At 37.3% G+C, this 16,024-nt stretch overlaps 1 protein-coding gene across 5 annotated transcripts in view; it reads right to left on the bottom strand.

Moving 5' to 3' along the window:
• Positions 1-16,024, bottom strand: part of LOC109937108 (protein-tyrosine sulfotransferase 1) — a 95,262-nt gene that overhangs the window by 45,223 nt on the left and 34,015 nt on the right. For all 5 annotated transcript variants that reach the window (XM_048612455.1, XM_048612454.1, XM_048612456.1 and 2 more), the window contains 2 exons: positions 15,436-15,634; positions 2,189-2,239 (listed from right to left, as the gene is read on the bottom strand). In XM_048612455.1, coding sequence (XP_048468412.1) covers positions 2,189-2,239; positions 15,436-15,634 — 250 coding nt within the window. The remainder of the gene's footprint in view (positions 1-2,188; positions 2,240-15,435; positions 15,635-16,024) is intronic.

Here is a 16,024-nt window from a genome sequence, read left to right as displayed (position 1 = left end):
CTATGACGCTGCTTGACCTGCTGTGTTCATCCAGCCCTGCACCTTGTTGTCTCGGATTCACCAGCATCTGCAGTTCCTACTATCTCTGTGTTCTTTTTTCATCACTAGCAGTATTCTTTAATGCCGTCTCTAAAAGATTACAGGACCTCAGGCTTGCCACCAGCTTGTATTTTAAAGCAGTTGATTTCTCATTCGTTTGCTCCGACCTCCCACATTCCATGCGCCTGTTACCTGACACTTTGCAGATGCAGCAGCGTCAGGTACAACACCTTCACGTATTTCCTGCCTGTTCCGGGAAGTGCTCGTCACCACACTGACGCCGCTTCTTAGCGAACCGCGAGGAGACTGGAACTTGTCAGAGAATGATTTTCCTGTTTCGCTCCATCCCTTCCCTCCATGGTATCAACGCACTTGCGAATCCCAGATTTCTCCCGTGCGACGACTGGCAACGTTGTCTTTAACTGCCTAGTCCCTAAAGTCTGGAATTCTGTTCATAATCCTCGGCTTCATTTAAAATGCTCCTAAAAAGCTAAGTCTTCGACAAAAGGTGTAGATCATTTATCCTAAATTGCACTTATGTTCTCGTATCAAATTTTGTTTGACATCCTCCGCGCCTTTGAAAATTGAAAAATATTTTCTACTAGTCTGTCATAATCCGGATGTTGACTATGTTACTAATTTTGTTTCAAATAAAATGAACTTTATTTTTGGCTCAATGCTGCACCGTCTGCACATTCCGTGTCGTTTTCATCTTCGGTACTGTAGATTTTCTAAATTCCTTATAGTCGTCCTGATCTTTTTTTGTAAAATGCCTGCTCCTTAAGTATTGCATTTATTAAAGATTATATTTGATTTAATACTTCTCATCTATGGAAGCCCAACTTTTAGTATAATTTTTCATTCCATTTTCTCACTGGGATTCAATTGATTTTTATTGTCCCTATCTTTTAGGTGTGTTCCATTACGTACATTGGTTCTATTTATTAATTTTTTCTTTTTTGTAATCTGAACAAGGCAGGAATGAAGCCGTACAACTTTTGCAGCTGCAAAAACGCCCTTCAACCTATACTGTCCAGGGCAGTTACCAATTATCCAGGAGGAACCCTGATTTACCTGCAGTTATTTGTCAGTGCATTGAGTATACCAGGTGGGAGGTCATGTTGCAGCTGTACAGGACATTAGTTAGGCCACATTTGGAATATTGCATTCAGTTCTGGTCTCTGTGCTGTTGTGAAACTTGAATGGGTTCAGAAAAAATTTAAAAAATATTTTGCCAGGGTTGGAGGTTTGAGCTATAGGGAGAGGCTGAATAGGCACTAACTATTTTCCCTGGAATGTCAAAGGCTGAGGGGTGACCTTGTACAGGTTAAAATGATGAGGGACATGGAATGGGTGAATAGTCACGGTCTTTTCCCAAGGATAGGTAAGTCCAAAACAAGGAGGGCACAGGCTTAAGGTGAGAGGGGGAAGATTTAAAAGGGACCTAAGGGGCAACTTTTTTCACACAGAAGAGGTAGGTACATACGTGGAATGAACTGCCAGAGGAAGTGAAGGAGGCTGGTATAAATTACGAAATTTAAAAGGCATCTGGATGGGTAAATGAATAGGAAGGGTTCAGAGGGATATGGGGCAAATGCTGACAAATGGGACTAGATTTATTTAGGATATCTGGTTAGTATGGACAAGTCAGGTGAAAAATTGGATCCTGAAATCCTCTTCAAACCTCCTGCTCCTTATCTTAAAATTGTAGCCCCTGTTACTAACCACCCTACTAAGGCTCCAGCCCAGGCAACATCCTGATGAATCTTCTCTGCACTCTCTGTATTGCAATCACATCCTTTGTATCTTTGTATCATTAGAGCATAGTCAGTACTTTCAAAATGTTTGCCATTTCTTCGGTTGCTTACTTGTTCCTCTTCCTTAACATTCTTGACAGAGGTCTGTATGCAAGTATCAGGAATCGTGCCTTTTACAGTTCTATATACAAAATGCAATGAGGCTAACTGAAGCATGCGAACTGGTCACCTCTTTCTGATCAATTATTTTCCCAGATTCTGTAACATTTGCTGCTGTTTGGCTAACTTTAGTCACTGTAACTTTAAACATAGACTCAGAAGCAGTAATAAATTTAAAACAACCCAAAACATCACTGCAAATCCAGTTGACATTAAGCAACCTAATACTGTACCTGTGGCTGATCTTTCAGAATTGCAGGTAGTTGAAAGTCACCTTTGATTACCTGGGAAAAGAAATGAGTTTATTTTAGCATACATTACATTTCCTCAAATAAAACCATCTTAGATAGTACATGCTGAACTTTACTTCATTAATGTTGTCACTTCTCTTCGTGGGGAGGAGAGTGAAAATAAGAACATTGGGCCTGTGACAGAAACCCAGGAAAGAAATAAGACCAGAAAGATGAGTAAATACAGTGAAACTAAAAGAATGAAGTGGAAAAATAATTTAAAATTCAAAATTAAACATATTAGGAAAAGTATATCCCTTTTATCTTTAACTCCACAAAAAATTTAAACTTAAATTTTAATACCGTTAATTCAATTTTAGATTTTAAAGCACTGTAACGCGAGGTGTACAATAATAACAGGATGTATAATTTAGCTAATGTTTAAATAAGATTTAAAGTTGAATGTTTAAAATGCTTTCATCCATGAACTACAATGACTTGCAAAAAAGGAACAACCACAATAATTACCTAGCAATGAAAAGACAGGACTCAAGTCTGTTCCACCATTCTATAATTTCATGGCTGAGGTGTATCACAAATGTATTCATCTAACTTTAATCTAATCCCTTATGGCTCTACACTTTGAAAAATAATGCAAAGTATCGTATCTGTGATAAACCCTGTGATGAAAGGTTGTCAATATGAAATGTTGACAAATGCTATCAAACCTCTAACATTTTCTGTTTTTTATATTTCAGATTCCCAGTATCCACAATATTGTGCTCTTGTGCTAAATATCCTCCAGCATGACACATTTATGGGATATAATTTTCCCAATTACATGATCACAATTTTCTTTTCAAGAACTAAAAAAAACTTAATGCGGTTGAGACAATTCTTTTCCTTGAAAGAGGTTCTCTTTCCCTAATCAACAATATATTTTACCATGTAAATTGTATATTGGCTCATTGGTCCTGTGTAAAGAAAACTTTGCAAGTTCTGAGCTTCTTTTCTACAACTATCTTTGTTTGATTTTATAAATCCATAATGCAAATAGTTTGGCATTACATTTTATTTAGAATTAAATGAGCTTTAAGAGGGAATTACTTGAATGAAAGCACACATTTACCAAGCATTTAAAAAAAAATTAACTTGCAATATGGTTTGTGCCACAATAATCACCCAGTAAACGGGTGATCAGTATATATTAGAACACCATAGATCTATTTATATGCATATCAAACAAATAGTCTCCCTTTGAATTGTTCTCTTGTATAAACTGATAAATATAAAAGTCTCTGATATCTGTTACTTTGATCACAAAAACTTAGCATTAACACAAAACTAAATAAGCTTTTCAGTGCTTGGCTAAAATAATTGATCTTAATCATTTTGTTTCAGAGTAACTTTCGGATTAGGTTTTGGGCAATCTATGCAGTGACAAAGTTAACCTCTGCCGCTCGCTGATCTCGATTACAGTTATTGCAGGAAAGTGTTACATCAGGGAATTAATTCTTGCATAATTTGCCATTCCAATAGATTATGAATAACATAGGCTGTATATCATATTGAGTCTAACTATTTCAGTTATCTCAGCTGTATACTACTGATAAGGCGTGATTACCTGCGCTATGTAGATGTATTCTAATCAACCTGTACAAATGTTAATACAACCTCTGGAGCACGCTGGACTTGAACATGGGTTTCCAGGCTCAGAGGTAGGGACACGATCACTGAGCCACAAGAGCCCAACCTGTGCTACATAATCGCTCATCAATGCAAGCAATAACTGGCACTACCAATTACAAACACAGCTAAAAAGAGCAAAATTGATATCAACAACAAAATACGAGTTACCACAATATAGGATCAACAACGTTTTCTAAATGAACTACTGCCGGCTTACTGCTACTCCCTGGACATTTGTTTGCAGGCAAGTTTAAAAACAGCGAGTGCTGACAAGTTATTAAGAACTATGGAAGATTAATGTCAGCCATATATTCCTCAGCTGAACTTCAAACACGCTATAGGATAGCGATCCCAAGAGGAAACAAGGAAGTGTTCAGCCTCCTTAGACCAGCAGTCAATGGTCAACACTAACACCTGGAATCCCATTTGGAACTGAATAATCAAATCTGAGGCTCTCTGTATAACTCAGTGGTCCAGTATCTTTAAATGGTTAAGCCACCAGGCGTTCTCCAATCCAAGTTCTAGTCCAGCTGGAGTGTCTCCAGCCAGTACTGCAGCCTTCATCTTATTCAAGAATTAAAGTTAAGACACTGGGCATTTTTTTGTAAAGGAAGGTGGAAATGCAATTTACTTATATTAGTGCTAGCTGATCTCCAGCATATTAACGTATTTTGAAAATGCTTCAATAATAATCTAGCCAGATTAGATCAAGCAAAACCTGAAGTGTTGTCATTCTTGGAAAAAAAAAATCCATATTTTATCACTCAATTGATCTCTCCATTCCAAAAGCAGATGTTCTACCCCTGGTTTACCAGCCATTAAAGACCTGAATGATGCAGAAAGAGAAATTTAATCACCAACTCATCATGGAAAAATCAATGCTAGGAGATAGCTAATGCTAACAATGAACCTCTACCAACTCTTTTGGATGTATCCCCAAAGTCCTGACAAAAGCATAAAATTGCCCAAATCAATGCACAAAAATGTTAAATCTATTGTCAAAATCGAAGTATATAAGTGCAGTTTTAAAGAAATCAATAAATTATAATTGCGTTAATGGAGGGAAAAACATAATTCAAAGCTTCCAAAAATGTACATTTCAAGGAAGTGGCAGGCACACATCCAACAGGATGGCACAACTCTCACATATACACAGTGGAACAACTGCCATAATTGGTGATTACAAGGCCTAAACCCCAGTATCACTTTTGAGGTGATAAGCTGTACCTAAATCAATGTACATCATAGAATCAGGCCATTCAGCCAACCAGTACCTGCCAGTAGTTGTGCTTCACATGAACCTTCCCCCAGCCTACTTTCTATCACTATAACTTCAAAAGATTGTTGTGAAATATTAAAATAATATACTGGTACGAAAGGTTTGAGATAGACAGACATGTATTCTAATTTTTCATACTTGTGGTATTTAAAATTCCATCGCTGGACGTAGGTGTCACTGCAAGGCCAGCACTTGCTGCTCATCCCTCTACCAAATTACCATTAAACGTGGTGGTGAGCTGCCTTCTTGAATTGTTGCAGGGAACGTGGTATGTGTAGGGAAGAATTACGGGGTTTGACTCAGCAACCGAGAAAGAACAAATATATTAAACAAGTCAGGCCAGTACGTAGCTTGAAGAATGTACAAATGGTAGCATTCCTATGCATCTTTAGCCATTGCTGCAACGCATCTTCCAGGTGGTGCATACTGCTACCACAGTGTTGGTAGGTGAGGGAATTAATGTTTAAGGTGTTGGGTGGGGTGTCAATCAAATGGTCTACTTTGTCCTGAATGGTGTTGTGTTTCTCAAGTGTTATTGGTGCCCATCCAAGCAAGTGGACAGTATTCTATTGCATTCCTGCCTTATGCCTTGTAGGCAAGTGAACAGGCTTTGGGGAATCGGGAGGGAAGTTCCTCACTGCAGATTTCACAGCCAATGGCCTGCTCTTTTAGCTATGAGCACTTGGATATATGGTTGGTCCAGTTAAGTTTTTGGTCAATTATAACTCCTGGATGTTGACACAGTGGGATTCAGTAATGGTAATTCCATTGAAAGTCAGATGGTTAGATTCTCTTGTTCTGGATAGTAATTACTTGACACTTTCATGTACAAATGATAGTTGCCACTTACCAGTTTAAACCTAAACATTGTTCAGATTTTGTTACATGCAGGTAGACTACTTTGTTCTCTAGCAGAATTGAGAACAGGTCGGAACACTGTAATTATAAGTGAACAACTCTTTCTTGATCCTATTTGGAGGGAAGGTCATTTGAATTCAAGTCTCCAGAGCACAAGTCCAGGGCTACAGATTGCTAATCCAGTCACGTAACCGTTATGCTACCATTTCGCTAGATAGGAAGCAGATTTGAAATTCTGAGCACTCTTGACTCTGCTCTCACTCTTTCTCCTCCTCTCCCCACTCAAATGTTGCTTAAATCGTGAGCTGATGTAGGTTAACAAAAAAGGATGAAGGGTGAACAGGACTTGGTGCCAGTTAAGAAATGAACAGAATTTTGGACAGACCATGGGAGGCCGGCCAGGAGCACAGTGAAGTAGGCAAGTCTAGAGGTAATAAAGACATGGGTTGACAACTGCACCACAGGTGAACCGGGGCACGGTTGGGGTTGGTCACAGACAATGAGAGAGAGAGGGAGAGAGGGAGAGGGGAGAGGGAGAGAGGGAGAGAGGGAGAAGAGCAAGTAACCTCAAAAGACAGCATGTGTATATACCCACACAACCCAAAATACTCCTGACCAGTATCTCTAGAGGTAGCAGTAATAGCCTAAAACACAAGAAAATGCTTGGTGGCAGCTAAGAAAAAAAGTCCAGAGCCAGGATCTGAAGTTAAAACCGTATCCAAGGGCGCAGTTGAAGAGGGAGAGTTCCAAAAGGCAGGCAAAAATATAGTGCTGGAGAAAGAGCAGGAAATTCAATCTTGGAAGACTTCAAAGCTTAACCACAGACCAGCAATGCTCTGTTGAGGAAAAGCTAATCAGAACACCTTGACAGTAAAGAGGAAAAAAACTGAATGTTCACTCTGATCAGTCAGCTTTGACAGTATGAATGGTAGCCTTGATAGAGACCTAACCATTATGTCAATGATTTGATAGTCCAAAAGGCCTGCAACAAGGGCAGATGAGCAAGCTCTAGAAGCCACAGTTCCACTGCTGTAGAACAGCTTAAGGCTTAAAACATACGAGCAGAAACATCAAGTCAACGTTTTTATATGATATAGGTCCACTTGCTGATGATGTTCTTGTAAGGCAAAGCATGGAACAACGCACTATCCAGCATTCTGCACTGATTAAACTATTTGACACAAAATTCAGCCTAGAAAGTAAGTTAGCGATAGAATGTATGAGATTCAAATCAGCAATCTCAGCATGAGAGAATCAACAGAAGTCTTTTGAACAGCTTTATATCATTCATCAGGATGCTGCAAGTACTGTGCGTTGAAGAATGAATTAGAGGCCACATAGTGGCTAGTGAAAGGGATGAGAATTTCAGACATTCTTTAGTCCAAGGCGGAGTTAATATTGGTAACAAGCAATGCAATTCACTATGCAAGCAAATATCAGGGCCCAAAGTTGTTCTGTCATGGATCTACATTGGAAATTCTTTCAACACAGTTGATGGGTAGGCCCAACATTGGCATTATCATCCTCCCGAAAGTTTGCCAAACAGCAGCAAGAGAAAGAATCAACATAATCCACCATATTAGCTTATACAAAGTATAACTGCAAACAGAATCACAAAAAACAAATATCCAGCTGGGAGCTGTATGCTTTAAAACTGCGACCAGTTAAGAAACTAGAAAATATTGCAAGTTAACAACAGTGACATTTTCTTTGCCTGAAAAACAAGGTCCCGCAGAAGAAAGATTTCCACAGAAATGGAAATTGTAAAACAAGAAAACAATTCAAGTAGTTGAAGATCCAGAACAAAAGGTTCAAGGTAGGTCAGAATCAAAACAGATTCTGGACAATCAACTTGAAGGTATAAGACTAAGAAAGAGAGAATTTAAACTCAACATAGGAACAACTATCTCCATATTGGTTGACAATTTGTTACGGTTGAAGCCAGACCAGGAAACATAAAACTCCAAGGTCCAGGAGATACAGATCTTCAAGCATGCAGACAAATCACCACAAAGCTTTGTCACAAAATATCAGTGAAACACTGGATACATTAAAAGGAATCAGAATATCTCATTGTTGAGCAGAAATATATATATTCATCTAGATCTGTCTGGATACAATACTTCAGAATGAATATGGGACAGAATTTCAGCAAGAATCTCCAAAGCTATTTAAAGGCCCAGACAAATTGAAGCAGAAGTATTGCATTACTCTGCAAGAAGATGCTATACCCATCTGCTTGCACAGAAAATTCATTATCCTTTAATGGAAAAGGTAAGATCTCAGGTGAACAGCCTGATTGAAAGCAGGGTTATGTCACAAGAATCGACATAAAAGGTGCTCAGGGCTAATAACTGTTCCCAAGACAAAGTGAGACTGTGCGGATCTCATTTGTTTAAACAAAGGACCGAGGGGGGAAATGCATTCAGTTTCATTGATAATGAATAATTTGGTGAAATTGGCATCATTTTTCACAAAACAGGATGCCAACAGCAAGTTCTGACAGAAACCCTTAAACTGAGAATCAACGATTCTGCCTACATTTATCCAACTCTTTGGGTAGTATTGCTTCAGAATCTATATCAACGTCTCAAATCTAGAAGAGAAATAGCAAATAATTTGTTTTACAAGATGATATCCTAGTGCATGGCAAAGAGGAGGAGGCACAGATCAGGTTAGTGATATGCTAACAACACTGCAGAATGCAGACCTTGCATTAAACGAGAAACACTAATTCTTTAGAATGATGATTACATTTCTAGGATTATAATATCTTATTTAAAAACAAGACATCACAATGGATCCACGCAAGACAAGGAATAAAGTCCATTTATGTAGTACAGGGCTTCTTCCATATGGTAATGCAAATTAGACAGTTTATCTCCAACTTAGCCAGTCGTACTGAACTCCGATCTTTTGAAAAAAGCCATATGGTATTGGAATCAGAAACAGACTGCAGCTTTTGAAAAGATTAAAAGTTACCTTCTATTAATGTTCTAGCAGATTACAATCCAGCCTTATTCACAATAGTAGTATGACATTCATCACCCACAGGATAAACAGCAATTCATATTTGACTGAAAACTGGCAGAACTTTATTGGAGACTAAACATGGGTATGCAACCAATCAAAAGGAAGATTTGTACTTACACAGGAATGTGCAAAGGAATTGAAATTCCAGGTCAAGGTAGACCACAAGCCTTTGGGAATGCTTTTGGGATTAAAAGAAATCTTAAAAATGTCTCTACCATACAAAGATTCAGACTTTGACTACTATAATTGTATCTCATCAGCCTATGTTCCCAGCAAAGTGCAAGTAACAACAGAGACACTCGAGGGCAGCAGTGCATTGAATTCTTGTAGAGGTAGAAAGTATTATTCTGCAGCTAAAACCAACAGCAAGAGAGGATAAATTCAGACAAATTTCTGCAGCTCAAAAATATAACAAGGAGAGAGTGAGAAGGAGAGGCAATGGGCTACCATAATTATCGCAGGACTGTTGACCCAGATAACTTTGTGGGGACCCGGGTTCAAATCCCACCATAACAGATGGTGAAATTTGAATTCAATAAAAATATCTGGAATTAAGAACGTAATAACGACCATGAATCCGTTGCCGATTGTCGGAAAAAACCCATCTGGTTCACTAATGTCCTTTAGAGAAGGAAACTGCCATCCTCACCTGGTCTGGCTCCAGACCTACAGCAATGTGGTTGACTCTGAACCACCCTCTGGGCAATTAGGGATGGGCCATAAATGCTGCCTAACCAGCGACGCCCTCATCACATTAAATGAATAAAAAAAAAACAAAAAAAACTGGGTCTGCGTGGTTTGAATATCGTCCAAAAGACCAAGAACTTAAAAGATACTACAAACAGAACGAACACTGGACAACAGTCTCAGACTTGTTGGTTTACGACCATGAAATGGCTATACTGAAGTCTACACAAAGAGAAATTCCCCAGAAAGTCCATGGGGACACCTAGATATGATAAAATGGAAGCAAAAGCACAACAATCAACATGGATCGAAGTGGCAAGACTTCATTCAGAATCACTGATCAGAGCACAAAAAGTGATCTTTGAAATACACTGTTTCCTAAAATTAATATCAAACATTTCAAGGATGAGAATTTCAGACATTCACTTTGGAAACAGGCATCAACCGGGTGACAGAGACAACAAGGTGCAGGGCTGGATGAACACAGCAGGCCAAGCAGCATCATAGGAGCAGAGAGGCTGACCTTTCGGGCCGAGACCCTTCATCAGAAAAAGCTTTTTCTGATGAGGGGTCTAGGCCCAAAACGTCAGCCTCTCTGCTCCTATGATGCTGCTTGGCCTGCTGTGTTCATCCAGCCCTGCACCTTGTTGTCTCTGATTCTCCAGCATCTGCAGTTCCTACTATCTCTGATTCAATTTCAACCGGGTGACAGGTTCTCCACTCCACCCTTAAATCAAACTGAGAGGCGGAGACAGCAATCAAGACTGTGAAGTCTCCGATTCACAAGGGTCCAAACTGGGAATACTGTTGCAGAGCAACTCTGAATAATACGTAATCGCCAATTGAATGGTCAATGAGGAGGTTGTAAAAAATGGATGTACCAGTTTTAAAACTCAACTTCAATCCAAACATACCTTTGCATTCGGGCTTGGGTAAAATGGAGAGAAAAGATGAAGAAAATGGTGATAACAGTGATATCAGTAATAATGATGTAATGATTACAAAGACTAAGTAAGCAAAAATAAACTACTTGAATAACGTAGACCAAGCACAGAGAAACTTAGGGGTGTTGTGGGAGAATGAGATTCATAGAAAATCAGAATGATGTAACTGACTACGTGACTTTGACAGTGAGAGAGAAAACACCAGTCTAGAATGAAGAGCTGTATTGGAGAACCTACTCTGTACAAATGCAAATGAAGGAATGTTACAGTAAATGAGGTTGATGAGCCTTAGAGATAAGAGCAAGCAGCCTCATGGACATTGAACATGAAGACTCCTACAAACCAGGGAAAATCCAGACAATGCCTCAATTGGCAGGTGTCAGCATTGGCTTGAAGCACAAGGTAAAGCAGCACTGGAAACTAAATTAAATAACATTGACACATCAATGTAGTTTGGCCTTCAAAGCTCTGTTAATGCCATTAATATAAAAATTTTACCTACACTGTCAGAAAATATGGCTTTTTAGTCAATTTTTGCAGGGGAACAAGGAAGGCAGCATTCTGGAATAATGCCTAGGAACAAGATTATGTGGAAAAACAGTATAAAAGTAGTTATATAAAGAGCTATTATTCTACGTTTACATTGTAAAATCATTGTTCAACTAACTTGAATCAGTTTGCAAACTAATACAAAACAAAATGCACTCTTTGTTCCTTTGCAGCAAGAATCACTTAGCAGATCAAGAAGACCAACAGTCTGTGAAATATCGTACAATAGTAAGCAAATCAAGTTGCACTAATCATAATTGTAAGCCACAAAACTACAATGAGCATTTCTTCCTGATCTGAACTTAGGGCCAGAGTTCAACATGTTTTGGACAATTTGAATACTGAATTCTGCAACCCACCACCAACAACCACTCCTCCACTGCACAAAGCAGAAATCACTCCAAATAAAATACAATAGCCAACAAGCCGAAGTAGAATTAAAGAATGACAAACGAAAAGATGAAGTCCAAAGGATAAAAGTGCAGAAGGGCAATTACTCCACCTTCAGCAGATTTTCTCTTGAAAATGATGTGCTATGCAATCATTAGTACCTTGAGTTCACAAGTGCATTTTCAGATTAACACAGCATTCTATAGGAGCCTACAGGAAGACATTAATAGTAGGTGAGAAGTTAAGCTCCAGTAGATTTGAAAAACACCACCTATCTATTCCTGGAAATCAAAGAAAGTATCCTTTATATTGTGACCAATTACAAACCCATATCACAAGGCTACCTTCAATTCTGTAAACAAGCAGAGGAAGCATACTAGTTATCTATGCAGACAGGATACTCTTTGAACTACTCATTTCCAAGAGTATCTCTACAAACTTTTATGTCTCCAAAATCACATTTGCGTAGGCTCTTTAGCCTTGAATGAGTTATATTCCTATGAGAAAGTATAGGAAAAAGAATTTCAGGTCAGGCATAAAAATGGCAGGTAGACATGTGCTTTTGAAGTATGGGATCATTGCTAATTTACCTTTCTAAAATGAACTTTCTAATTTATATATTAACGTAAACTGCAAAAAGTTGTATACACCTGCAATTACTAGATTGATTCTTTTATGGTCTAGAGGGAGTGTTGTGGGATAACGTGGCCAGGAGGAAGATTTTTGGACATTTTTCATTAATTTTTAAAACCAGCTTTATAAACACCTACTGATTACTTCTTAAACTGCCTCATCATAGCGAGCATCCTCTAGGCAATGCCTAACAACTTGTGCTCCACTGAACAGAGCTGCCCATTAGACCAATTCATTATGATATAGCTCTCCTCAGTAAGGGAGACTGTGTGGAGAAGAAACATTAAAAGGTATTCAGAGACCAAACAACATTAAAAGGATATTCTTTATAGTCGCATTTACATTAAATATTTGTCTTGAGCTCTGCTCCAACACTTTCTCTCCTCGACCTGAAGGTGCAGACTCTTGTTTGGGGCATGCTGACAGCCAAGTGCCACAACGACAACAAGGACACTTTTCCCCGGTAAGCGGTTTTTCCAAAATCGAAACTTAATTTTTCCATGAAGCGCACAAGATATCACAAATAAACCTTAGTAGTCAATGGAAAAACCGGGCTTTGATGGCAAGTCAGTTACAATGTTTTATGGGCTTTGGTACAATTGCTGGTGAAAAACAGTGTTATACAATATATACAAAGGTCCTCTAATATAGCAAGAAAATGTATTACCTCTGCAACAGCATTAAGGCAATTAAATTGAGATCCATACCAAATTCATACAAAAGGATTTTTCTGATCAGAAGCATCTAAAAATGGCAACTGAGCTATTTCCTTTTGTAACAGTGGATAAATTTTTCTTGTACCATTTTGGTGTACAATTTCTTTGGCAGACATATTCTTAACTAATACAGGTTTTTTATAAAGGTGCATTCTTATAGCTGAAAAAGCATTAACTCTGGCAAAACATTCACTGTAACTGAATTATTTTACAATTCCAAGAGATTTCTCTTGCCAAAAATCAAATGGTATTTATGAACAAGCAATTTAAGCAGTTTGATCGGGCAGGTGAAAATAGCTCTTTTAAAAAATGAAGCAGTTGAACATTTTTCTCACTTTATTTTTTGAGAAATTGCACGATACAAAGAGAAAAACATTACAGTATGATTTCATACAATTAATCATAATTATCATGGGTTATACTTTCTGAACATTTTAACTAAATCTTTTCCCAGATTCCCACATGTACATAGCACACAACGAATAGTTTACAGATTTAAATGCTAATACAATTCTTTAAAACATTTATCAGACAATCATAAAAATGCACAACCTGGATTTTCACTAAGGCAGTAATATCCTTTGATTTAGTAGAAAGCTGAAATACTGAATGGTCTTCAATTGGTTCTTAAAATCTTTTCTCAAAATGTTTAATAGTGGAAAGGTAAACTTATAATGCATAATGATGCAGTGCAGAACATTTTTTTGCTTTCTGATGCATCTGCCATCCTTGTTACAGTTTAAGAAACATTTCAGGTGACAGTCACTATGGTAAAAGATAAACAGGGAATTGCACATTTCAGAAAGGATGTATGTCAACTTTGAAACTAAGCATCAAAGTTTGACAATGATTAGTTATATGGAATTATTTATTGGGGCAGTACAGGCAATAAGACAAATCAGTGGTTAAGGTTACCATATAAGTAGCAAATAATCTTTTAAATGATTGCACATACACCAACATGTATTTTACTCCAACGTTACAAAAAAAACTCTAGTGCTTTTCTCCATATCCTATCAAGTCCATCTTTCACAATTAAAGGTTACAATTTCAATAAATTTAAAAGTATTATATTACATTGTATCATGTTTAGAGAGCATCAAAACATATCAAAGCATGGTTTACCCACCAGATTATTCAGAGGGAAAGTTCTATCACCTACCTGATATAGATTTTTCAACAATTTAACTAACATTGAAAAAAGATAGCAGTGTAAACCACAAGTTATACAAGTGATTTTACTTTACTGTCAACATTTCATCACCACTGGAGGAAATGAGAGTGTTCCTTAAAATATTACATGGAACATAACCATTTTGAACAGAATTCTAAATTCATACTTAAGAGACAGGTTTAAAGAAGCAAAAAAGGCGAGACCAGAAAATGTCAGCATTTGAATAACAAAAATCTTCAATTTCTTAGAGAAACAAATGGTAAACTTGTATGCAAAGAACTGAGCTGTGTATAATAACCATTTCAAAATTTCAACATCGTTTTTAAGCCATTTTAGAATAAGAGGTGTGCAACCTTCATGAGAAGTTTCTCAAGTATAAATTGCAGATTTATCAATTTTAAAACAAATTTAAAATAATTTTCCTACATTTTTCAGTGACTTAAGATAATTGCAATAAGTGTAAACGCAGTTTAAAAATAAGAGGTGTTGCATTTCTGAATTTTAAAATATTTCATAGAATTTTTTAAGGTATACTTGTACATGAGAATCTCATCAACACATTTAAAATACTGTAGTACAAACCAGCATGTAAATAGGAATACTTAAAAAAAAATTGTGGCCGCATTCGAGAACAAGCATTACGTCCACAGTAGAAAGAACATATTGTTGTACATGATTTTTTTTCAATACTACAGTAAACTAATTGAAGTCATATTCTAGAAGATGAACAGGAAACAGGTCAACATTACTTGATATTTTAGAACTAGAGTATTACAATAATATTTTGTAATTGCCTGATAACCACTGGTTTAGAATTAACTAGACAAAAGGAAACACTAATTTGTACGGCTTGATTGTGACAATTTTCTGCACATATAAAGCACATTTACATATTTTATTCAGGATACACAAAGCTTCCTTAGTTAGTTCAGTGTCAATTAACAGAAGTTGCTAGAAAAAGGAACAAAAATTTTCCTTCTGTACAAAGTTCAGTTTCTCTGAACGGGGCTATTAGGGAAAAAAAAATGCCTGCAATTCTTTGGTTTTCTATTCACACACAAAAACATTGCATCTACTCCCATAAGCCAACTTCTTTAATTTCAAAAAAAAGCAAATTACTGCAAGTACCAGTAGCTAGAGAAGCAAAAAAAAAAGACGACTGAACTGATCAACCTTGTATGGGTTTGGAAATAATTGAAAAAAAAAAATAGGTTTTCCTCAACTATTTTCTGACACGGGCAATCATAAACTAAGTTGTTTGGAAAGGATGTTCCGGACATTTAAACTCTTACACCTACCCTTTTAGTGTTTTCAATAACTGCTGGATCTGGTTTTCCATAATTGGGTGGATTTGCATATGGATCATATCCAAGCTTTGCTAACATAGGTGCAATCACTGGCATTTCACGAACTACCTCGTGCGGAATTTTTCCCACCCATTTTGACAAGGCTTCAACATTGACTGGTTTGATGACTTGATCAGTAGATCGCTCAACCCTGTAAAATTGAAAATATTCAACTTACCAAAACAGTTAGTCCATGTAAATTCTATTTTTCTTCCCCCCATGTTAAATTATGCTCTGAGCTTTACGTAGTTTTTAAAACATCAAATTACTTCCAAATACAAATATCCCAAATGTTGACACTTTGAGTTAGCATACCTAAAATGGAGTTCTTCTAAGTCTTCACTGTACTTTTATGGCACCAATATATTCCTTTTAATTGACAACCAGGACTGTGCACAGTACCAAACTGCAGTATAACCAATACTTGTATTAAATTCATCACACCTTTAACTTCACATTAATTACCCTTTTACAGAAAACTTAGATCCCTACATTCTCAACAAACCAAAAACCTGCTTGAGCTCAGCAATCAATCATTGTA

The sequence above is a fragment of the Rhincodon typus genome, chromosome 26 (assembly GCF_021869965.1).
Source record: "Rhincodon typus isolate 14 chromosome 26, sRhiTyp1.1, whole genome shotgun sequence".
Lineage (NCBI taxonomy): Eukaryota > Metazoa > Chordata > Chondrichthyes > Orectolobiformes > Rhincodontidae > Rhincodon > Rhincodon typus.
Note: the sequence above shows the minus strand (reverse complement) of the source record. Positions and strands in the feature narration are given on the sequence as shown.